This window comes from Phocoena sinus, chromosome 6 (assembly GCF_008692025.1).
Source record: "Phocoena sinus isolate mPhoSin1 chromosome 6, mPhoSin1.pri, whole genome shotgun sequence".
NCBI classification, from domain to species: Eukaryota; Metazoa; Chordata; class Mammalia; order Artiodactyla; family Phocoenidae; genus Phocoena; species Phocoena sinus.
In genome coordinates, this window is record NC_045768.1 from 56,882,353 (window position 1) to 56,906,667 (window position 24,315).

General features: G+C 37.6%; 2 protein-coding genes across 6 annotated transcripts in view; one reads left to right on the top strand and one right to left on the bottom strand.

Moving 5' to 3' along the window:
- Nucleotides 1-17,255, top strand: part of IL33 (interleukin 33) — a 28,236-nt gene extending 10,981 nt beyond the window's left edge. For 2 of the 3 annotated variants that reach the window (XM_032635183.1, XM_032635185.1), the window contains exons 2-8: nucleotides 3,651-3,758; nucleotides 9,917-10,042; nucleotides 10,590-10,730; nucleotides 11,864-11,971; nucleotides 12,879-12,929; nucleotides 13,824-13,921; nucleotides 15,290-17,255. In XM_032635183.1, the coding sequence (XP_032491074.1) occupies nucleotides 3,662-3,758; nucleotides 9,917-10,042; nucleotides 10,590-10,730; nucleotides 11,864-11,971; nucleotides 12,879-12,929; nucleotides 13,824-13,921; nucleotides 15,290-15,496 (828 nt within the window). In that variant the 5' untranslated portion in view covers nucleotides 3,651-3,661 and the 3' untranslated portion in view covers nucleotides 15,497-17,255. The remainder of the gene's footprint in view (nucleotides 1-3,650; nucleotides 3,759-9,916; nucleotides 10,043-10,589; nucleotides 10,731-11,863; nucleotides 11,972-12,878; nucleotides 12,930-13,823; nucleotides 13,922-15,289) is intronic. The other variant, XM_032635184.1, reaches the window with a different exon arrangement.
- RANBP6 (RAN binding protein 6) overlaps nucleotides 1-24,315 on the bottom strand; it is a 208,272-nt gene that overhangs the window by 159,129 nt on the left and 24,828 nt on the right. For 2 of the 3 annotated variants that reach the window (XM_032635177.1, XM_032635179.1), the window contains one exon: nucleotides 17,406-17,579. The gene's annotated coding sequence lies outside the window, so the exon portion shown is untranslated. Of the gene's footprint in view, nucleotides 1-7,570; nucleotides 7,625-17,405; nucleotides 17,580-24,315 lie in introns of those variants that run through there. The other variant, XM_032635178.1, reaches the window with a different exon arrangement.

The window sequence follows — 24,315 nt, forward strand, 5'->3', positions numbered from 1 at the left end:
AGCTCTTCTCCAAATGTTTGATAGCATTCGCTATGAAGCCATCTGGTCCTGGGCTTTTGTTTGTTGGAAGATTTTTAATCACAGCTTCAACTTCAGTGCTTGTGATTGGTCTGTTCATATTTTCTATTTCTTCTTGGTTCAGTCTCGGCAGGTTGTGCATTTCTAAGAATTTGTCCATTCCTTCCAGGTTGTCCATTTTATTGGCATATAGTTGCTTGTAGTAATCTCTCATGACCCTTTGTATTTCTGCAGTGTCAGTTTTTACTTCTGCTTTTTCATTTCTAATTCTATTGATTTGAGTCTTCTCCCTGTTTTTCTTGATGAGTCTGGCTAATGGTTTATCAATTTTGTTTATCTTCTCAAAGTACCAGCTTTTAGTTTTATTGATCTTTGCTATCTTTTCCTTCATTTCTTTTTCATTTATTACTGATCTGATCCTTATGATTTCTTTCCTTCTGCTAGCTTTGGGGTTTTTTTTGTTCTTCTTTCTCTAATTGCTTTAGGTGTAAGGTTAGGTTGTTTGTTTGAGATGTTTCTTGTTTCTTAAGGTAGGACTGTATTGCTATAAAGTTCCCTCTTAGAACTGCTTTTGCTGCATCTCATAGGTTTTCGGTTGTTGTGTCTCCATTGCCATTTTTTTCTAGGTATTTTTTGATTACCTCCTTGATTTCTTCAGTGATCTCTTGGTTATTAAGTAGTGTATTGTTTAGCCTCTATGTGTTTGTATTTTTTACAGATTTTTTCCTGTAATTGATATCTAGTCTCATAGCATTGTGGTCAGAAAAGATACTTGATATGATTTCAATTTTCTTAAATTTACAAAGGCTTGATTTGTGACCCAAGATATGATCTATCCCGGAGAATGTTCCATGACCACTTGAGAAGAATGTGTATTCTGTTGTTTTTGGATGGAATGTCCTGTAAATATCAATTAAGTCCATCTTGTTTAATGTATCATTTAAAGCTTGGGTTTCCTTATTTATTTACATTTTGGATGATCTGTCCACTGGTGAAAGTGGGGTGTTAAAGTCCCCTACTCTTATTGTGTTACTGTCGATTTCCCCTTTTATGGCTGTTAGGAGCACCTCAATACATAAGGGAAATGCTATGTTGGGCACAGAAATATCTACAATTTTTATATCTTCCTCTTGGATTGATCCCTTGATCATTATGTAGTCTCTTTCTTTGTCTCTTGTAATAGTTGTTATTTTAAAGTCTATTATGTCTGCTATGAGAATTGCTACTCCAGCTTTCTTCTGATTTCCATTTGCATGGAATATCTTTTTCCATCCCCACACTTTGAGTTTGTGTGTGTCCCTAGGTCTGAAGTGGGTCTCTTGTAGACAGCACATATATGGGTCTTGTTTTTGCATCCATTCAGCCAGTCTATGTCTTTTGGTTGGAGCATTTAATCCATTTACATTTAAGGTAATTATCAATATATATGTTCCGATTACCATTTTCTTAATTTTGGGGGGTTTGTTATTGTAGGTCTTTTCCTTCTCTTGTGTTTCCTGCCTAGACAATTCCTTTAGCATTTGTTGTAAAGCTGCTTTGTTGGTGCTGAATTCTCTTCGCTTTTGCTTGTCTGTAAAGGTTTTAATTTCTCAGTCAAATGTGATTGAGATCCTTGCTGAGTAATCTTGGTTGTAGGTTTTTCTCCTTCATCATTTTAAATATGTCCTGCCACTCCATTCTGGCTTGCAGAGTTTGTGCTGAAAGATCAACTGTTAACCGTATGGGGATAGTCTTGTGTGTTATTTGGTTTTTTTCCCTTGCTACTTTTCATATTTTTTCTTTGTATTTAATTTTTGATAGTTTGATTAATATGTGTCTTGGTGTGTTTCTCCTTGGATTTAACCTGTATGGGACTCTCTGTGCTTCCTGGACTTGATTGACTATTTCCTTTCCCATATTAGGGAAGTTTTCAACTATAATCTCTTCAAATATTTTCTCAGTCCCTTTCTTTTTCTCTTCTTCTTCTGGGACCCCTGTAATTCGAATGTTGGTTTGTTTAATATTGTCCCAGAGGTCTCTGAGACTGTCCTCAATTCTTTTCATTCTTTTTTCTTTATTCTGCTCTGCAGTAGTTATTCCCACTATTTTATCTTCCAGGTCACTTCTCCATTCTTCTGCCTCAGTTATTCCGCTATTGATCCCTTCTAGAGCATTTTTAATTTCATTTATTGTGTTGTTCATCACTGTTTGCTCTTGTTCTTCTAGGTCCTTGTTAAACGTTTCTTGTATTTTCACCATTCTATTTCCAAGATTTTGGATCATCTTTACTATCATTATTCTGAATTGTTTTTCAGGTAGACTGCCTATTTCCTCTTCATTTGTTTGGTCTGGTGGGTTTTTGCCTTGCTCCTTCATCTGCTGTGTGTTTCTCTGTCTTCTTATTTTGCTTAACTTACTGTGTTTGGGGTCTCCTTTTTGCAGGCTGCAGGTTTGTAGTTCCCGTTGTTTTTGGTGTCTGTCCCCAGTGGCTAAGTTTGGTTCATTGGGTTGTGTAGGCTTCCTGGTGGAGGCAACAAGTGCCTGTATTCTGGTGGATGAGGCTGGATCTTGTCTTTCTGGTGGGCAGGTCCACGTCTGTTGGTGTGTTTTGGGGTGTATGTGGCCTTATTATGATTTTAGACAGCCTCTCTGCTAATGGGTGGGGTTGTGTTCCTGTCTTACTAGTTGTTTGGCATAGGGTGTCCAGCACTGTAGTTTGCTGGCCATTGAGTGAAGCTGGGTCAGAGTTGGAGATCTCTGGGAGATTTTCGCCGTTTGATATTACATGGAGCTGGGAGGTCTCTTGTGGAGAGGTGGCTCTGCCACCTCAGAGGCACAGTTCTGACACATGGCTGGAGCACCAAGAGCCTGTCATCCACATGGCTGCTAGTGTTGGAGGGTCTCCTGCTGAGGTGGGGGGAGGCTGTGGCTCACCATGGGGACAAGGACACTGGCAGCAGAAGTTCTGGGAAGTACTCCTTGGCGTGAGCCCTCCCAGAGTCTGCCATTAGCCCCACCAAAGAGCCCAGGTAGCAACCATCACTTTTTTTGATGCACAAACTATGCCAAAGTTGCCCAGCAGGAGACCCTTCAAAGGGGCTCCTGTGTCCTTTTGGCACAATCTCACTAATATTTTAATGACTCACTGCTTTATGGCACAACAAGGTACTCAATGTTCACTTCTACTTTCCCAGCCCAGATCTAGAATCCTGGCTCCTTTTAGTGGAGAAAGTATGTAGAAACTAAGATATGGGCACACTGATATTGCTAATTCAAATTTAACACTACAGGGATTTTCTCTTCTTCTTTTATTTTATATTTATATCTCCTTTTCCCTGCAGTGAAAATCCTATAACACCAATACATTTGTTTTATCCCATAGTATAGCAAAAACAATCTCAGAATTTCAATACAGATATTTCCACTAACAACAAACCCAGAAAGTAAAGTTTAAGATTTCTTTACAGTTCTTTTTGTCCTCTCACTATATTTCTAGTGTAGATATATATTCAGAATATGATGTTCAAATTTTACTGAAATTATTACTTTCTCTATGTGGCTATGTTATCAATTTTATACTGAGTTAGCCACAGTTGTTTCTGTTTGTTTTCAAGTTGAGACAATTGAACTAATGTTATATGTTAATTCAACAGAAGCCTGAAAAATGAAGCCTAAAATGAAGTATTCAACCACCAAAATTTCCCCAGCAAAGATGAACAGCTCAGCAGGCAAAGCCTTGGTAAAATCTCCCAACTTGAGAAGTAAGGACTTAAGCCTTTCTGATTGTTTTACACACTATTTTTTACCTGTTACCAAATCTTTATTATTCCAATGTTTATACATTCTACCTTACCAAAAACTACTAAGAATACAAGAGCTGAAATTGAAAGGGATGGCTCATAAATGTGTAACACAGTCAGTGCTGTTTTGTTTTGTTTTGTTTTTTGCGGTACGTGGGCCTCTCACTGTTATGGCCTCTCCCGTTGCGGAGCACAGGCTCCGGACGCGCAGGCTCAGCGGCCATGGCTCACGGGCCCAGCCGCTCCGTGAGATGTGGGATCTTCCCGGACCAGGGCACGAACCCGTGTCCCCTGCATCGGCAGGCGGACTCTCAACCATTGCGTCACCAGGGAAGCCCAGTGCTGGTTTTAAACAGACTATATCTGGCCAACTTTTGCTTATTTGATATATCACAGAACAGGAGTGGCTCAGATGACTTAAACCTGCTAATAGTGATAAACGTAATTATGGCCCTTCATATTAACTCCTTCTCTACCCATACTTCCTGCCACCAAATCCCAAAACCTTTTTCCCAGATTTCCTAACAAAAATTTAAACAGACCCACTTTTATTCAACAAACATTTATTAAGACCTTTGGTATATCAAGCTTGTGGTCTTGACTTGAGACTTCTGATAAAGGAGAGAATAACAAGCAAATATATTTGCATAATCCAGGACCCAAATAAAGCAGAATTGACCAAATGATGCTCAAGTCTGTCCAATTGCAAACTCAAAGGGTTTGGAATAAGTTGAAAGGTAACTAAGTCAGGTAGTAGCCTTACCTTTAAGATCAAAGGACTATTAACATCTTTGATTCTTAAAATTACTTATCCTAGAAAAGAATTATGCAAATTTATTCTCATGTTTTACATTTGAGAACAGTAACACAAAAGAATTAACAGAGCTCTGGTGGACCAGAAAGAAAATACAGCATGAGAAATGGTAGTGGGGACTGGCATATCTTTGTCCTTTGTGCTCTTCTGCATTTCCCTGAACATTTTAGGCAAGAAGAGAAAGCAGTGTTAAAGAATATCATTTCTGTCTCCCTGAGGCTCTGGCCCACCCATGCTCTTCTTTTGTAAGTAGGAAAACCAGTAACTGGACTGCGGTTTCTGAATCACCAGGAAATCACAGCTAAGTTAGTTCTTTTATTTATGTCTGAGTCAAAATGCTCCTTGCAGGAACAGTGACTCATTAGAAGTGACTCTGTGTCCCCAAATTCCCTCTTAATAAAAAATGAATTTTCTTTGTACCCTAGGAGATGTGGGCTCTATGTAGATACTGGAATGAGGGAGGGAGCAGGCTGGAATATACATCAGAGTTTCTGGCATTGATGGAAAATGAAAATGTAACCCCACCTGTCAGGGTTCAGTGGCCCTAACTGCTTATTTACACCATTCAGAGAAACAATGATAAAGATAATCCCAAATCTCATCGCATTATTTTTATGGTTCCTTAGCAGATTTTCCCTTCCAACAATATTGGCTCAGTTTAATACTATAATTGTCATTATTTAAACACTCCTGGCTAAAATTTCAACAGATACCTGTGTGGTGTGTGACAGGTATGAACTGCTTTTCAAAACTCAAGGTGCAAGAAATGTCACATCTTATTTTTCTAAATAAACTGCTCTGAGCCCCCAAACAACAAAGTTCATTTTAATTCCTTCTCCTCCCCTGGGCTAGCAGGATCTTACACAATCACAAAGCCATAAAATGCAATACCCAACCACTACAGGTATCCATACAGTCAGGTCCCACATGAGTTCTGGTCAGCACCAGGGCATTTCACCTCTAGTGCCAACAGGGTACGGGACTTCATGAGCTAGAGGAAAGCCTCTCCCCAAACTCATCTCCTTCCCCGTTTCTAGGAAGCTACTCCTCAGGGTCAGGCCATTCTCCTCTGTTAATTCCTCTCCCCCACATCCATCAACCCTTTCCCTGCCCTGAAAATACAGTGTCCTTATGTATCTATCCAGAGGTCACAATATGGGAGCCTTGGGACATATCCATCCAGCAGGAGTATTTTAGTTGGCCTGAATAGTATTACTGTTGTTTTTTAATTGAGACAACATTTAAAAATTGGGAGATTTTGCATAAAAGTCTGAATGTGTGGTTTCTCCCAAAAAATCTGAAGATCTAGCAACAAATGGGCCCATATCCCTACATGACAATAGTTGAAGGTAGAACTGAGTAGGGATCACCCCCTTTAGTTTGCAGCTCTCCACAGAAGATCTTCTGTTACAGTGAAGGAGCTTTCACTTTATCCTGTGGACAGTAGGGAACCAACTGAAAATGTTTAATTGAGGAAAAACAAGACATTTTTATTTTGGAAAGACCATGTTGGTGGTAGTGAAGATAGAGCAAGCAGGCAAGAGTAGAAATAGAAACTGATCAGAGGTCTACTGCATTCATCTTAGGGGTCTGGTGATGAGGGCCTGACCTAAGATGGCAGAATGGAAAGACTAAAATTCAGATACGTTCAGAAATTGAAATCAGTAAGGTAAACCGAATAAACTGAAGGATAGAGAGAGGGGAAAATGGATAATTCTCAGCTTTCTGATTTAAAAATTGGGCAGAAAACGGCAGATAGAGGTACTGTTTTTAAAGATAGGGAATTATGGAGAAATATATTGGGGGTAAAAGATAAAGAAGTTGTTTTTTTATTATGAGTATATTTGCATTTGGGGTATGTGTATGTCATTCAGGTAGAGATGTCCAGAATTCAGAAGGCTCTACACAGATAGAAATAGACATGCTTTAAGGTAACTTTAGTCAAAATGCCCCGTGGCATCAAAATTTCTGTAGAGAAAGAGCAACAGATATAAAGCTCAGGAGACAGACCAAAGGTAGAGTTACAGTTTGGGGAGTCATCAACATAGAAAAAGATGACTGAAGTCATTGGAGCAAGCAAGATTGCCCAGAAAGAAAGCCTAGAGTGAGAAAAAAAGGCAAAGGACAAAACCTTCAGGAACACCAACGTTTTAGGATCAGGCAGAGAAGGAAGAACTAACAAAGAGACAGAGATGGACTGATCAGAGGGAAACAAGGAGAATCCAAGGAGACAGCTGATACAACAATAAGGGAAGAAGGGTTCAAAGAAGGAAGTGGTCCCCAAGTCAAATGCAACAAACGGGTCAAAGGTAGTAAACAGGGCAAAGAGACCTTGGTAAAATTAGTGTTTGGGGGAAAAAAATGAAAGATGAAGTGATTCCCTTCTGTAGTTCCTGTCAGCTATGGTCTGGCTCTACAAAAAGATTTCCAGGCCCATTCCCATTTACTCACCATAAATGTCTGAGGGATTTCATCATGCAGTTGCTATGATGAAACTGCTTATGAGAATTTCCTTAAAAGCCATATAAATACACTGCCCTCAGATATCAAGCAGGATGGAGACACAGGAAATGGCAAAAACCTTTTCATAAGTTTGAGCTGGCTTTTTGATCCTAGTGGAACACTCTCTTCTACAGAGTTCCTATGGCCATGACAGCTTCATGCTTTCCTCCCAAGAACACAACCCTCACACCACAGTTTCAGCTGCCCCGAATACCAAAGTATACCTTCTTCCAAACTCTCCCAATGTAAAGTATTTTAAATACTTCAAAAAGTCATCCCCCAAGGAATTATACCTAGTGTTTGTCTCACTAGATGCTAGCCCTTACATTCACATATTTAGCCCTCAATTCTCTTTTTCTACATCCATAATATTTCCCCAGTGCTATGACCCTCATTTCTAACTACCCAAGACCCATATCCTCCTCCCCAAAGAGTCCACTCTCAATATTAGACATACCTGGCATGGGATACCTCAGGGGATGCTACACATAATGAGAAGCATACAGGAATGAGCATGCTTAGAGCATCATCTTATGCCTTTTAACTCTGAAGAGACAATGTGATACAGTATAGTGTAAACCCTGACAGGTGGATTTTGTTTTTCTATTTTGTAATGCAAGTGCCCGACTTAAGCTTTGATTGCTGAGGCATGCACTTCAAAGAGGTATCCACTTCAAAGAGGCATCTACTTCAAAGATGGCTATCTCAAATAAATACATGGCCAGCCACAAGGCTAGATAAAGAAAAGGAGATCTTGCTCGATTTTCATAACTGGCCACTTGGACTACTTTCTTTTTTTCTCTTCCCACACTTTAAATTCCTGCTTTTATGTTTTAAATTCACCAATAAATAGTGAGCTCTCGCTATCCTAGGCTCCCACCCTCAACCCCAATAAAAGCAGAACCCCACGCCCATGTACCCTCTCTACCTGTGACTTCTCTGTGGGGTCCCAGATATGCAGTGTAATTTACAGATCCTATAATTAATCAACCTTTATTTCTTCAGCTTCCTGATGGTTACTGCTGAAGGTCATCTTGCAATCATAATAAGAACTTTAACAGCCAGTCCAAAAACAACATTGGTTATTGACAGGCTAAGACCAGCACAAAACATGCAATTAATGACATATTGTATTAAATTAGTTGTCAGGAGACCAAGTTCAGTGTTGGCTCTGGCACAGCTTTGTAAATTATCTTTGCACTATATAAATGTGAGATACTGTAGCTGACATATCTGTATTATAAAGGAATATTAGGGATTTCCAGGGTGAATGAGTATGATTTAATGGCCTTTCCCTGTTCAGACAGTTGAAGATACTTAAAGGTAGATGCCCATCTGAATTGGAAGTAAGATATAGATAATTCAAAACAGTAATTAACAAAAGTTTATTCCACTTAACTTTGAAAAGCATATTAGGAAGGCAAATCTTCTTGAGAATAAAAAAAAATCATAGAATGGATCTCAAATCACAAGGAATTATTTTCATTTTCTGAATTACTGTCAATAATTGAAATTTGGCTATATTGCATAAATTGCTTGATAATTCATTTACTATAATGTTGGAAATTGAGATCCTATGACTCAAGTGTTTCTTTTCTATTTGACTTTGAAAGGTTTTTTATGATTTCCAAGTGACAAATTTAATGTTTTATTTGAGATTTTAATTTTTATTTGGATAAATGAAATCAGAATTACTGAATAACTGATATTTTTTTTACTTCAACTGATTTAATTTCAGTTTGCATTTTGCTATTCCCTAAAGTTGTAGTGTAGCATTTTTTTTAGATGGAGGTAGATGGAAGCATAGCTTTGATATTAGACACACTTGAGTCACATCTTTTCACCAGACCTGTAACCTTGGGCAAGTGTCGTGAATGCTAAGAACTTCAAATCATCATCTGTAAAACAAAGAGAATAATACCTACCTTGCAATATTATTTGTGAAGGGTTAAAGGAAACAGTATGTAGAATTATCAGCACAGTGCTTGGCCCACTGTAGACACACTAATATTTAACAAGGGAGTAAAAATACTTAATGGAGAAAAGATGGTCTCTTCAATAAATGGTGCTAGGAAAACTGGATAATAACATGTAAAAGAATGAAACCTAACTCCTATCTACACCACTCACAAAAATTAACGCCCAATGGATTAAAGACTTAAATGTAAGACCTGAAACCACAAAACTCCTAGAAGAAAACATAGGCAGAAAGCTCCCTAACATGGTCAGCTATTTTTAGTATCAATAACCTTTATAGACTATAGTCATCTCTCCAAAATTATTAAAAGTATACTCTAGATAAGTAGAAATGATTGTAGATTTCATATGATCAAAGAGCTCCCCCTCAGTTAGGCAAAAATTGCTATATGTTGGATGTAGATCCACACTCCCTTAAACCAATTTTGAAACCAAATCTTTTCTAAAGATCTAAAGTTTTTTGTATCTCATTTGATAGCAAAATATGACCTGAACTCATTTGACAGCTAAATCCTGACCTGAACCACATGAGGTCTTTATTTATTTCACTTTATGTAAATTTTCCTGTTTCACTATAAAATTATTAATTTTTTATTATGAGGTGCTGCCCTAGTCCCTGCTGGGTGTTCTAGTTATATACAATATATGGTCTACATGACAGTCTTAAAATCTAATAAACTCTGAATTTTGAAACACAACTGGCCCCAAGGTTTCTGATAAGATACTGTGGACCTGTAGTTGCTTTCTTGGTCTGGTACACTCAGGGTTTGTAAAAGGATAAAGATGGATGGAATGAAATGGTATCACAATTTTTTCAATTGCTCAGAATCCCAACAGAAGGCTGAAGAAGTTTGCCCCATGGTCTTTATGCAGCTACGCTCTGGCCTTAAAATAGAAAAGAAGACCTGTTACTTTAGGAAAGAAACCACCAAAAAGCATTCACCAAGAACAGGTAAGGAGAAACTGCATTTCCTGATAATTTTTCAACATAATGATGGGCATCTATTTGCCTTCACTTACCACATCAAGATACATAATTTTTTTCCTCATCCAAATTCCTTCTGGAAAAGAGTAAGGATGATGAACTATTTTTTAGCCATTTTCAGAAGGGCATATAGAGTTTTTAATAGCATGGGAGAAATGGTTATGCTATAATATTAAGTAAAAATAGAGGATACAAAATTATAAATATATTTACAATATTTTTTACTTTTTTCATTTAAAGGAAGTAAACTAAAATGAATAGTGGTTGCCTTTTGGGTGTTGAGACCATGGGTGACTAGTTTTCTTTTGCCTGGACTCCAGTGGGTGTGCCCTATTGGGATATAAGTGTATAGGAGGTATTGATTCCTTCAGACCATGGGGTGACTGAAATCCTGGGGTCATTCATCATTGTCAGCAAGCAGCCTCGACTGGAAATCCTCAAAGGAGAGATGGGAGAGGGGTCTGCACAGAGTGAGGACTGACAGTCCAGTCTTATTCCTACACCTATCCTGCAGCTAAAACGTACAAAGAGAAACATCTGGTATTTGCTGCCTGTCAGGAGCTGGAACACCTTGGACCGTCTGTGAAGAGCTTCGCCTTCGATAAAACTAGGGTCCAGAAATATACTACAGCAACTGGTCTTCCAAGTATCAAAGGTAAGACTGGTCACAGGGGTGGTGTGAGGATGAGGAGGGAGGTAAGACACGGACCTTGGAAATGCCACTCCAGGAAGCAGACCCAAGTCTACAGTTTCATGTAAATATATCAGAAACTTCTGTCCATTTGTTGCTGATGTGCCCATGTAGTGGTATCCAAACTAAGTACAGGGTAGTTGCTCTAACAATGCATGTGCGTTCTATAGTTAGCATTCCATTATTATTTTGAAATGCTTGCTATGGATTGGAATTTCATATACATTATTCCTGAGAAAAATACATTATCCTTTAGGGGAAAAACCACATTATCTCCCCGAACTTCAACATTTTGACAATGAAAGAAAAAGAAGAGCTATTATATTTTTTAAATATAATTTCAACTCAAGTATTTTAAATAGTTGTTAAAATGGTTTTAAATTATATCACATACTTGTGCAAATATTCAATATTCTTAATTTTTTATATATTATTTTCTTTAGCATAATTCTATACTATAAAGAAAATATGATTTTTTTCCTCCAGGACCTATATATGTAGTCTCTAAATCTGCTCCAGTTTACCCCAACATGCTGTAGAAATATTACCATTTTCTATGTGTGCTCGTATATTAAAAAAAAATTGAGAGTACTGCTTTAAGTGTCACTGTTATTTAGCCAGAAGACAGAATCAGGCTCACATCTGCATTCTCTAGGACTGTTGAAAGTCTCTGAGTAACTCCATGCTTTACAGATGGGTATTCACTTATCCATGTCTATCAAAATACAGCCCCTTCTTGCCCATAGTTCCCTAGATCATGTGGAGTCAGGAAGCAGAGGTTTCCTCAGGCAAACTCTATAACTTTTCCAGCTTCTTTCTCCCCACTAAACCCTCCCATAAGCACACTAACATGGCCTACCATGGCCTTCATGCAGGATGCTAGCATCTTTAATCTCATTCAAGTGGCACACCTCAGCCTTTTAGCTACATTAAGCTTGTGCCAGAGGCTTTCATCTATCCAACAGTGATGGACAAAGTGCAGCTCAAACTGCAGAAACAAACACAACCTATTGAGAAAGCTTTTCTTTATTTCTAAAAGATTTTTCATGGAAACAAGGTTTTTGAATTCTTAATGACAAGATTTTTACTTGTTACAGAACATTCTGCTTCCCTGAGTACATACAACAATCAATACATTACTTTTGTTTTCGAGGATGGAAATTATGAGATCTATGTTGAAGACTTAGGAAAAGACCAAGAGAAAGGTAGAATATTTCCTTTTGTCTTTAATGATATAATGATGACTAGTAAAGTAAAAAAATAAATTTACCAAACCATAATAGATTAACTCAGACATAGCAAATAGATTTCATGCTATGTGCTAACTCCAATGCATTGGCAGGGGATGCTTGAATATTACTATATTGAGGAGGATTCAGAAGCTTATTCAGGGGCTTCCCTGGTGGCGCAGTGGTTAAGAATCTGCCTGCCAATGCAGGGGACATGGGTTCGAGCCCTGGTCCGGGAGAATCCCGCATGCCACGGAGCAACTAAGCCTGTGCGCCACAACTACTGAGTCTGCGCACTAGAGCCCGCGAGCCACAACTACTGAAGTCCATGCGCCTAGAGCCCGTGCTCTGCAGCAAGAGAGGCCACCGCGATGAGAAACCCGCGCACTGCAACGAAGGGTAGCCCCTGCTCGCCACAACTAGAGAAAGCCCGTGCAGCAACAAAAGCCCAAAGCAGCCAAAAATAAATAAATAAAATAAGTTTAAAAAAAAAAAAGCTTATTCAGGATTCATCAGGGGAGAAGGATGATATTGAGAAGTGGTATCTGTTGTGAAATGTGGAAAGAGGTACCACATATATTTGCTATCGCTAAATTATCTACTAGGTCTTTCCAGCTTTATCAGTATCACTAAAGTATAAACCCTAGTAAAAGAATATACCAGTGCTATGAACAACATTTTAAATATTTTAATACCAGCATTGTTGGAGAATTCCTCAGAATATATTTATGCATTTTTAAGACCTTTCTCAAAACCACAGAAGTTTTGCTTTTATTGATATACAATAAAAGAAGAGGATGTTTTCTGATGTTATATATATGTTGAAACTGAACCATTTGATAAAATTGTATCTCACCGAAGGGAATTTTGCATTCTCTTTCAGACAAGGTGTTACTCCGTTACTATGATTCCCAATTCCCCTCAAGTGAAACAGGTAATTTCGAAAGCTGGGTAGCTCTAGTGCTTGAATTCCTAAATTTAGGGTAAAGACAAATCCAAAAATGCGCCATGGGAAAGGAAAGCAGTCTCAGAAGGTTCTCTCCAGCCCAAACTCATGGTAAAAATCTTGGATCTAAGATTTTAAACGGATATACTCCATCTCATCCATTTTGCAGTTTAATAATTAGGATAAAGGTTTGGCTACATTTAACAGAGATTCAGAATAATAATGTCTTAAGTTATACAAAACTTTATTTCTGTTTTAGCCAGGGCTGGAATGGCAGTTCTGCTCAACAGGTTGCCCACACCCAGCTCCTTTTCTCTTTGTGGCTCTGCCAACATCCACATGGTTCAAGATTCCTTGCCACCATGAAAATATCCATTCAGCAGGACAGAGGAAGACAGATGTATTATTTGAGTTCTATTTCCCTTTAAGGACGCAACCTGGAAGTTGCACCTGACACTTCTATTCACCTTATATTGCTCAGAACTTAGACATATTGCTACACTTAGCTACAAGAAGGCAGGCTGGGAAACATTCTATTATTACACAAAAAGAGGAGTTGGATATTGGGGGACAACCATCAGTGGCCTTCTATGCAGACAGGGAAGCTGACAACTAGAGCAATACCCATGAGACTCACAATTCTACTAGTATTCTAATAGTATATAAGAAAACTAACCTCTCTCCTAAGGGGACTTAGAATTACCCCTTACTGTCCAATGACTCTTTAGTTTCATCTGGGTACAAGTATTTCTAAGAGATGTGTTATTGAATGAAATAGTTATTTTATATGACATCTTGGACTCTTTTCCTGGGTGTTAAATTCATTTAAATTAAAATGAGCTACAATTCTTAACTTTATAATTTGCATTTTTTAATTGCAAGAAGGTGGTGGTGATCATCGGAAGTTAATGGTAAACCTGAGCCCCACAAAAGACAAAGATTTCTTGCTGCATGCCAACAGTAAGGAGCATTCTGTGGAGGTAATAGAAATATGCACCTAACTGTCATGACAGACTCTACTCATCTGTGCAGATTTGGGGTACTTTGAAGAAGAAGTTTTGTTTGTGCTATTGTACATAAAACAAAATCAGTTATGATTAAAAACTTGCTTCTGGAACATGGAAGGGAGTGAAATGGCATGTGTAGCCTTGCTACTGAAAGTTTGATCTCTGCCAGCAGTACAGCATTGCCTGGGAGCTTTTTAGAAATGTAGACTTTCAGGCTCCCTCACAACTGAATCGAAATCAGCATTTTAACAAATCTCCAGGACATTCATAGGTACATTAAAGTTTGAGAAGCACTGCTATATAGAATGACTCGAATCCTTTCTATTTGGCTGTAGGAACTACTATGTTCTTCCAGGAAGTATTTCCTTGTAAAATATGGTTTTCTTAGGCAATTGAAAAACTAATTTTATACTCTGAGACTGCTAAAGGGAGAGTCATAAACATTTCCATATGCCAAGATATATAGATAACATAATAATCTACATTTTAATCATAGGATTCACTGCATTGTCTTCTTCAGTTAGTAAATAGCAGTATTATATTGGTCATGATGAAGAATTATAAACATCTTGAGGAACAAACAAGCCAAAGTGGACACAAGGAAGAAAACATTAAAGTATAATATAGAAGATAAATTATATAAATATATAGAGCTAACAAATATAGCCATGCAAGGTATTAATATAAACTCTGGATGGTAATCAGCATCTCCCTTAACAAAACATTCCTAAGTATATATAATAGTGTTTGGCATATATAACTACTCAATAATAAGTGCTGACCCCTACTGAGCTTTATTATATACCAAGAAGTGTGCTAAAGGTTTTACAAGTACTATCTCATTTAATTCTCACAATAACTCTCTTATGAAGTTATTGTATTGGTTAGGTTTGCTGTGTAACAAACCATCCCTAACACTTAATAACTTAAAATAATAATCATTTCTATCACTCATGTATCTGTGGGTAAGTTGGGAGTTGACCGATCTAGAAAACTGGCTACACTAAAAAACTGAGGCTTGAAAGGTAAAGCAAAGTGTCCAGGTCTCAGAGATACTACATGGCAAAAGAGAAATATGAATCCAGAAGTACTGCATCCAGATCCAGTCATTCTAAGCCATCATGTCTCTCAAAATATACTATCAGTGAATCAAATCAAATCCCCCTACTTTGGCCCTCTGCTCATTTCTTCCCCACCTCCCATCCCCTTCTCAGTAAGCAGGCTTGCTAGAAATATCAAGTTATGAATAATTATTCTCCTTTAGTTTCCAATACAGGGATGTAAAGTTGACTCTGTACTTCCAACTCACATATTGGGTACTTTCTCTCTTGTCTTCCTCAGCTACAAAAATGTGAAAACCAATTGCCAGAACAGGCCTTCTTTGTCCTTCATGAGAAGACCTCCCAATGTGTTTCATTTGAATGTAAGAGCAATCCTGGAGTGTTTCTAGGAGTAAAGGATAACCACCTAGCTCTTATTAAACGAGGGGAACACCCTGAGGATTCAAATGAAGAGAATACCATATTTAAGCTCTCAAACTTAATATGATGGAAAGCTGCGGATCTTGGGTTGAGTAGTCCAAACAGCTACCACTGGAGAAAGGATAAGCGATAAAGAGACAGATAACATGAAGGGAAATGGAATGTTTAGTATGCTGAGGAATGTTTTCCTTATTATGTATAAAAATATTTTTTATAATCCTTCAGTTCTGTTTTTTACTTCCCTCTGTATCACTGCATATTCAGTACAAGTATTGGTATATTAAATAGCATATTGGTAAAGAGATTTGCCAACATTCTGAAGAGATACAGCCTGACCTTTACATTTTTCCTCTTTCAGTCCTGAAAGAACTTCTTCATATTTTGAGCTGAGACCTCTGGGGAGAAGCAAAGGGACTGATCCGCAATTTTGCTTTAGACAGGGATCAATTTAAAGAGCTATATAGGGACATAATTTTCCCTTGTTCCAAATAATAGCCTCAAACACTAGAGCCACTAATAAAAAAGACAAGTGGAAGCTACACAGATTTACCATTTCACAACTGGAATAAAACACCAAGTTTGTTTGTAAATACCGAAACTTCAGATGCCTATATAGTTAGACAGGTAATATAAATATGTGAAAAGGCAAGGATAATTTTAAAATTAAGGAAAACAAATCTAGTATTTTAAAAGTGAATAATTTCAACTCTAACTCACTTTTAAAATTCTGATTTTTATAGACTGAGTTAACTTTAAGCAAGGCATTCTTACATTAGAAAGTGAAATAAATTTTAGTTCAGACATGAAATTGAAATTATTAGGAATATCTAACAAACTAGAATATTTTTAAAAGCACTGAGCCACAATATATGTTTGGGCATCCAAGTATCATGGGTTCCAAGTACCATGGGTTCCAAGTACCATGGTGTGGACATAAGTCCTCTAACCTATTAGAGCTTAGACGGGACATAGGATTAACATTACAATTTCAATAACTGGTTATCCTTCATATGTTCTTCTGACCCTGGCTTCCAGGAATCTATGACTTTTGATATATTCATTACCTTGGACAAAATTTCTTCTCATCCTTTCTTCCGACATGCACAAGGCCTTTTGTTGTTTAGCTTCCCAATAACCCTGCTTACTATGGAATATTCACTTGACTTCTGTTCTTTCTCCATTTCTTTTGACCATCTGTGTCCTTCTGCACCCCCTGACCTCACTTCCACGTAACCTGACCTCTGGATGCCAACATCTTTATTCTGCTTTTTCTACCTGATGGTGTAGAATTTTATGTAAACCTATTTATGGCAGTATTCTTCATTAAACGTCTTTGTGTTTTATTGCTACTAAGGTACTAAAGTTTATATTCAACCATATAATAACATTTCTCAACTACTAAATAATTTTTGCTTATTTTAAAACCTTAGCAATTTCTACTGTAATTCTTCACAGGTGTAATACTGATAATAAATGACAAACATAATGACAGAATACTTATAAAATATGGCTTTTTCTGAAAGTGTCGGCTTTTTAATTTGTTGAGATATATTGAATATAACTGTTGGTGGAACATAAAATAAAAGAGGCTGAGAATTACTGTATGAGTGCAAACAATTATAGAACAATATATCTTTGATTCATTACTTTGTCAATAATTTTACTATAGAGACAAAAATAAAAGCAGAATCTGTATCACTCCCTCTGAAAAACACTAAATGTTGGCCATGTGTATCTGTATGATATACTTAAATGATTATTATTAAGTAACCAAATATATCCATTACATTGTTCATATTCTTGAATAAACTGTATTTTTCAAAAGTATGTGAGACCACAATGATTTTATAATAAAATGACTCATATTGTGAAATTATTAAGTGAAAGTAAGCATAATCCAATCCATCAACGTTGGTAAGTGGAGTAGGTCATTTCTCTAATATTTTTGGTGATTCAAAATTAAGTAAGGGACTTGCCTGGTGGCGCAGTGGTTGAGAGTCCGCCTGCCGATGCAGGGGACACGGATTCATGCCCCAGTCCGGGAAGATCCCACATGCCGCGGAATGGCTAGGCCCATGAGCCATGGCCGCTGAGCCGGCGCGTCCAGAGCCTGTGCTCCACAACGGGAGAGGCCACAACAGTGAGAGGCCCTTGGACCGCAAAAAAAAAAAAAAAAAAAAAAAAATTAAGTAAGATTTTTCAGAGAAGAGACTGTGTCTTTTTCACCTTTGTACTCATAGTGCCCATCATGGTGGCCAGTACAAAGGAGGTATTCAGTGACTTTTACCAAAGATCAAACAGCCAACATACACTTGCATTAAACCTTTAACCTGGGACTTCCAACTCCTTATTTAGATATCTTTCAATCAGGTTATCTTATTTTACAAGTTTAATTTTCCTTTTTTTAAAAAAATACTTTCCACCATCACTATAGTCAGTATTATTTGATTAAAACATTCAAATGTATGGTAGCTTTTTGTCATTTACTTGCATTTTTTTTAACATCTTTACAGGAGTATAATTGCTTTACAATGGTGTGCTAATTTCTGCTTTTATCACAAAGTGAATCAGCTATACATATACATATATCTCCATAACTCCTCCCTCTTGTTTCTCACTCTCACCCTCCCTATCCCACCTCTCTAGGTACTCACAAAGCACCAAGTTGATCTCCCTGTGCTATGCGGCTGCTTCCCACTAGATATCTATTTTACATTTGGTAGTGTATATATGTCCATTCCACTCTCTCACTTCGTCCCAGCTTACCCTTCCCCCTCCCCATATCCTCAAGTCCATTCTCTACATCAGCGTCTTTATTCCTGTCCTGCCCCTAGGTTCTTCAGAACCTTTCTTTTTTTTTTTTTAAATTCCATATATATGTGTTATCATATGGTATTTGTTTTTCTCTTTGTGACTTACTTCACTCTGTATGACAAACTCTAGGTCCATCCACCTCACTACAAATAACTCAATTTCATTTCTTTTTATGGCTGAGTAATATTCCATTGTATCTATGTGCCACATCTTCTTTATCCATTCATCTGTCGATGGACACTTAGGTTGCTTCCATGTCCTGGCTATTGTAAATAGAGCTGCAATGAACATTGTGGTACATGACTCTTTTTGAATTATGGTCTTCTCAGGGTATATGCCCAGTAGTGGGATTGCTGGGTCATATGGTAATTCTACTTTTGGTTTTTTAAGGAAACTCCACACTGTTCTCCATAGTGGCTGTATCGATTTACATTCCCACCAACAGTGCAAGAGGGTTCCCTTTTCTCCACACCCTCTCCAGCATTTATTGTTTGTAGATTTTTTGATGATGGCCATTCTGACTGGTGTGAGGTGATACCTCATTGTAGGTTTGATTTGCATTTCTCTAATAATTAGTGATGCTGAGCATCCTTTCATGTGTTTGTTGGCAATCTGTATGTCTACTTTGGAGAAATGTCTGTTTAGGCCCTCTGCCCATTTTTGGATTGGGTTTTTTGCTTTTTTGATATTGAGCTGCATGAACTGCTTGTAAATTTTGGAGATTAATCCTCTGTCAGTTGCTTCATTAGCAAATATTTTCTACCATTCTGAGGGTTGTCTTTTGGTCTTATTTATGTTTTCCTTTGCTGTGCCAAAAGCTTTAAGTTTCATTAGGTTCCATTTGTTTACTTTTGTTTTTATTTCCATTTCTCTAGGAGGTGGGTCAAAAAGGATCTTGCTGTGATTTATGTCAAACAGCGTACTTCTTATGTTTTCCTCTAAGAGTTTTAGAGTGTCTGGCCTTACATTTATGTCTTTAATCCATTTTGAGCTTATTTTTGTGTATGGTGTTAGGGAGTGTTCTAATTTCATTCTTTTATATGTAGCTATCCAGTTTTCCCAGCACCACTTATTGAAGAGGCTGTCTTTTCTCCATCGTATATTCTTGCCTCCTTTATCAAAAATAAGGTGACCATATGTGCGTGGGTTTATCTCTGGGCTGTCTATCCTGCTCCAATGATCTATAGTTCTGTTTTTGTGCCAGCACCATAAATGTCTTGATTACTGTAGCTTTGTAGTATAGCCTGAAGTCTGGGAGCCTGATTCCTGTAGCTCCGTTTTTCTTTCTCAAGATTGCGTTGGTTATTTGGTGTCTTTTGTTTCCATACAAATTATGAAAGTTTTTGTTCTAGTTCTGTGAAAAATGCCATTGGTAGTTTGATAGGGATTGCACTGAATCTGTAGATTACTTTGAGTAGTTTGGTCATTTTCACAATCTTGATTCTTCCAACCCAAGAATATGGTATATTTCTCCATCTGTTTGTATCGTCTTTAATTTCTTTCATCAGTGTCTTACAATTTTCTGCATATAGGTCCTTTGTCTCCTTAGGTAGGTTTATTCCTAGGTATTTTATTATTTTTGTTGCAATGGTAAATGGGAGTGTTCTCTTAATTTTTGTTCTGATTTTTCATCATTAGTGTATAGGAATGCAAGAGATTTCTGTGCATTAATTTTGTATTCTGTTACTTTACCAGATTCATTGATTAGCTCTAGTAGTTTTCTGGTAGCATCTTTAGGATTCTCTATGTATTGTATCATGTCATCTGCAAACAGTGACAGCTTTACTTCTTCTTTTCTGATTTGGATTCCTTTTATTTCTTTTTCTTCTCTGATTGTTGTGGCTAAAACTTCCAAACTTGCATTTGTTTTGATGTTGGATAACACATATTACCAGAATGAATTTGCCCATTTCATTTTATCAGAAATGACAATTATGTCAAAATTTAGTTTTCCCTCATTTTATTTATGTTCTTTACATTTTTATGTATTTATTGGACACCTTGAAATATTGTCAGGAAAATTTTATTTGAATGAGTAAAGTGACTTAGAATTGGGATAGAAAACTAAGTAAGTGTTGAAATTTGGGGAGTTGGGGAAAGAAAATTCCTAATTTAAGTAGAATGCAACAGGTTGTTTAAAGTCTAAAAGGATTAATTCACAACCCCCATATCTGCAGAAAAAAACAATCCAAAAAAAAATCCCACCAATTTCAACCTTTGCGCCTCATGCTAAGAAACTGCATGGTGGATAGAGAAATCTTAAGCTGGGATACTCCAGTTGGGTTTGGGACAGGCTTGTCCTAAAACTCCTTCTCCCCTCATACTATCAGCTCTACAGCTCAGAAATCTCATCTTCTAGCAGGTATTCCTTAAATACATGCCATATATACTGGATGTATCAATGAGCTACTTCCTGTTGAGGTGCCAAGATGATGAAACACTTCCTCAAGTCCAATTACAGTCCCTAACCCAGAGGACACTCCCATAAAGAGAACGCATGAATCACTGCCTAGCATATTAAGAACATAGGCTGAGACTTCCCTGGTGGCGCAATGGTTAAGAATCCACCTTCCAATGCAGGGGACTCCAGTTCCATCCCTGTTCAGGGAACTAAGATCCCACATGCTGCGAGGCAACTAAGCCCATGCACTGCAATTACCGAGCCTGTGTTGCTCTAGAGCCCGCATGTTCCAAAGCCCACATGCTCTAGAGCCCATGTGCCACAACTAGAAAGAAGCATGTGCCCCACAACAAAAGAACCCGCGTGCCACAATGAAAACCCGATGCAGCTAAATAAACAAATATTAAAAAACAAAAAAAGAACATAGGCTTGGTTTACTGCTTACTGCCTGTGCAACTTCAGCAAATTATATAACCTCTCTCAATCTCAGTTTATCCTCTGCAAAAATGAGGAGATACCAAATATTGTAGTTGTTTACTTACTATCTATCAGCACCACCCCTACTTCCTTGCCCACAGAAACTCATTTTGACCTGGGCAGCAATATGCCCAACTAAAAATACACTCCTTCCCAGACTTCCACACAGTAATGTGGTAAGCATTTGAAACCGTTCTGGACAATAAAAGTTAGACAGTATAATGGTTTGAGAAAAACTATTTATTTATGGCTGCATTGGGTCTTCATTGCTTTGTGTGGGTTTTCTCAAGTTGCAGTGAGTGGAGGCTACTCTTCACTGTGGTTCGCAGGCCTCTCATTGCAGTGGCTTCTCTTGCTGTAAAGCACAGGCTCTAGGTGTGCAGGCTTCAGTAGTTGTGGCATGTAGGCTCAGTAGTTGTGGCACACAGGTTCAGCCACTCCACGGTATGTGGGATTCTCCCAGACCAGGGCTCGAACCCATGTCCCCTGCATTGGCATGCGGATTCTTAACCACTGTGCCACCAGGGAAGTCCCTGAGAAAAACTTTTTAAAGGGGACATATTCAGCTGGCATGTCCTTTTTCAGTCTTTCACCCTCTCCCCTTCTTCCTACCTAGACCATAAGTATGAGGCTGAATGTGCAGCAGAAAACTGACCATGAAGCAGTAAGCAAGGAGACAAAGGCTTACATATTAAAAATGGCAGAAGGAAAAATGGGAGAACGCTGGTGTAGAGAACAATATTCGTGTTCTGCTCAAATCTTAAGTTTCTTTATACTGGATTCTTTGGTAACATTTATGTGTGTACCATACACCCACACCACCACCACCACCACCACTTTCTGTGTGCTTTCAATATCCAGCACTTGCATCTCTTCTTACAAAGACTGCACTTATAGTACTGATGCTGCTTTTCTCTCTTGCACAGAGAGATAAAAGTTTCTGTGAGTTTGCATTCCTTCCACCAGCCTTATAAAGCTCCTGAAAGCCCAGCTCCCTTGTTTTGGGTGAAACAACTCTGTCTTAAATTTCACTCAAAAATTCCCCTACAGGGTTCATGTGGAAGCTACCCTCTGCTGGACTTCAGCATGAGATCACATTCTTGTTTAGATCCCTGTCCATCCCTGCCCTGCCCAACTCCCATAGCAGTATTTCTTGGGAACACTTCCTTAGTAAATCACATGCTGATAAATCCCTTAATCAGAATCTACTTCTGGGGAAACTAATGTAAGACTCCAGGTCACACGTGACATTTTTTTTGCTGCCATACTAGTCTTGTAGTGTTAACTGCAGACTTTCTTGTTGAGAGAGAAAAATAAAACCATGTTTGCTTAAGCTAATGGTGGGTTTTCTGTTGAATGTGGCTTAAAGCAAACTCATCCATAGAAGAGGTGATGGTAATACCTGCTTCTTAGGACACTGATAAGAATTGCCTTGCACATTGCAACCACTCAGTGAATGTTTGTTTAGAAAGACAGGCAAACCCAAGAACAATCTTTCTTAGGTATAATTGGAATATAGAAAGGCACAATCAAATCCCTCCATGACTTTAAGAAAAAACCTCTAAGGGGCCTCCCTGGTGGCGCAGTGGTTGAGAGTCCGCCTGCCGATGCAGGGGACACGGGTTCATGCCCCGGTCCGGGAGGATCCCACATGCTGTGGAGCAGCTGGGCCTGTGAGCCATGGCCGCTGAGCCTGAGCGTCCGGAGCCTGTGCTCCACAACGGGAGAGGCCACAACAGTGAGAGGCCCGCGTACCGCCAAAAAAAAAAAAAAAAAAGAAAAAACCTCTAAGAATAAAGTGTGATGGTCGGGGTGGGGGTGGAATCAGAATGGATGTGATCTTACAGGTATAGAAGTAATCCACTAAGTTCATAGGGGTTTATTTGATTATACTTCTTAACCTACAAATAAGTTACATATAGTATTTAATATACATCAAATATTACATTATAAATATAAAAAGATTTAAAAGCAAAAATGAAAGAATGACTCATATTCCTTCAAAAAAATCATTGGATAAGAGCATAGATGTTCCAAAATATAGAAATGGGATAACTAAAAAATTTTATAATAATTTATTAATATTAAATTGATCAGAAAAACAATAGAGAAATCAATGAAAACAAAAGCTCGATATTGCAGAAAAATCAATAAAATGGATAAATCTTTTACCAGATTGATTAGGAAAAAAATGATGATACAAATTACCAACATCAAGAGTAAGAGAGTTGTCATCAGTATAGATTCTAAAGATATTAAAAGGATAAAAAAGGGAATATTATGGACAATACTTGGCAATTTTAATAAAAATAGACAGATTACTTGAAAGATACAAACTATCAAGACTTACTCAAGAAGAAACAGACAATATGAATGGCCCTATATTGATTTACTCAATATTCTGTAATGGCCTATACGGGAAAAGAATCTTAAAAAGAGTGGATATATGTGTATGTATAACTGATTCACTTTGCTATACACCTGAAACTAACACAACATTGTAAATCAACTATAGTCCAATAAAATTTTTTTTAAAAGTGAATCTGTAGTTTAAAATCTTCTCATTAAAAACTCCAGTCTTCATTGTTGAACTCTTCCAAATATTTAAGGAAGAAATATCAATTCTAAACAAACTCTATCAAAAAATTGAGGGAATTCTGTTGAACTAATTCTATGCAGCAAGTGTTACATTAAAAACCAAAGACATTGAAAACTACAGACCAATAGTTTTCATGAACAAAGATAAAAGAATACTAAATAAAATTTTAGCAAATCAAACCCAACAATACAGAAAAAGGATATATAATACATACAAAGGATACACACACACAAACATATATTTAAAAGATATAAAAATGCATCATGACCAAGTGGGGTTTATCCCAGGAATACAAGGTTGGTTAAATATTCAAAAATCAATCAATGTAATTTACCACATTAACAAATTAAAACAGAAAAATAATACGATGATGTGGATAGATGCAGAAAAAGCAGTTCAAAATCTAATATCCATTCCTAATAAAAGCACTCAATAAACTAGAAATAAAAGGGAAATTCTAAACATGATAAAGGGCATAGACCAAAGCACACTTACAGCTAACATCATAATTAATGGTAACAGACTGAATAAGATCAAGAGCAATGAACGGATGTCCACTCTCACCACCTCTTTTTTTCTTTTTCTCTCACCAGTT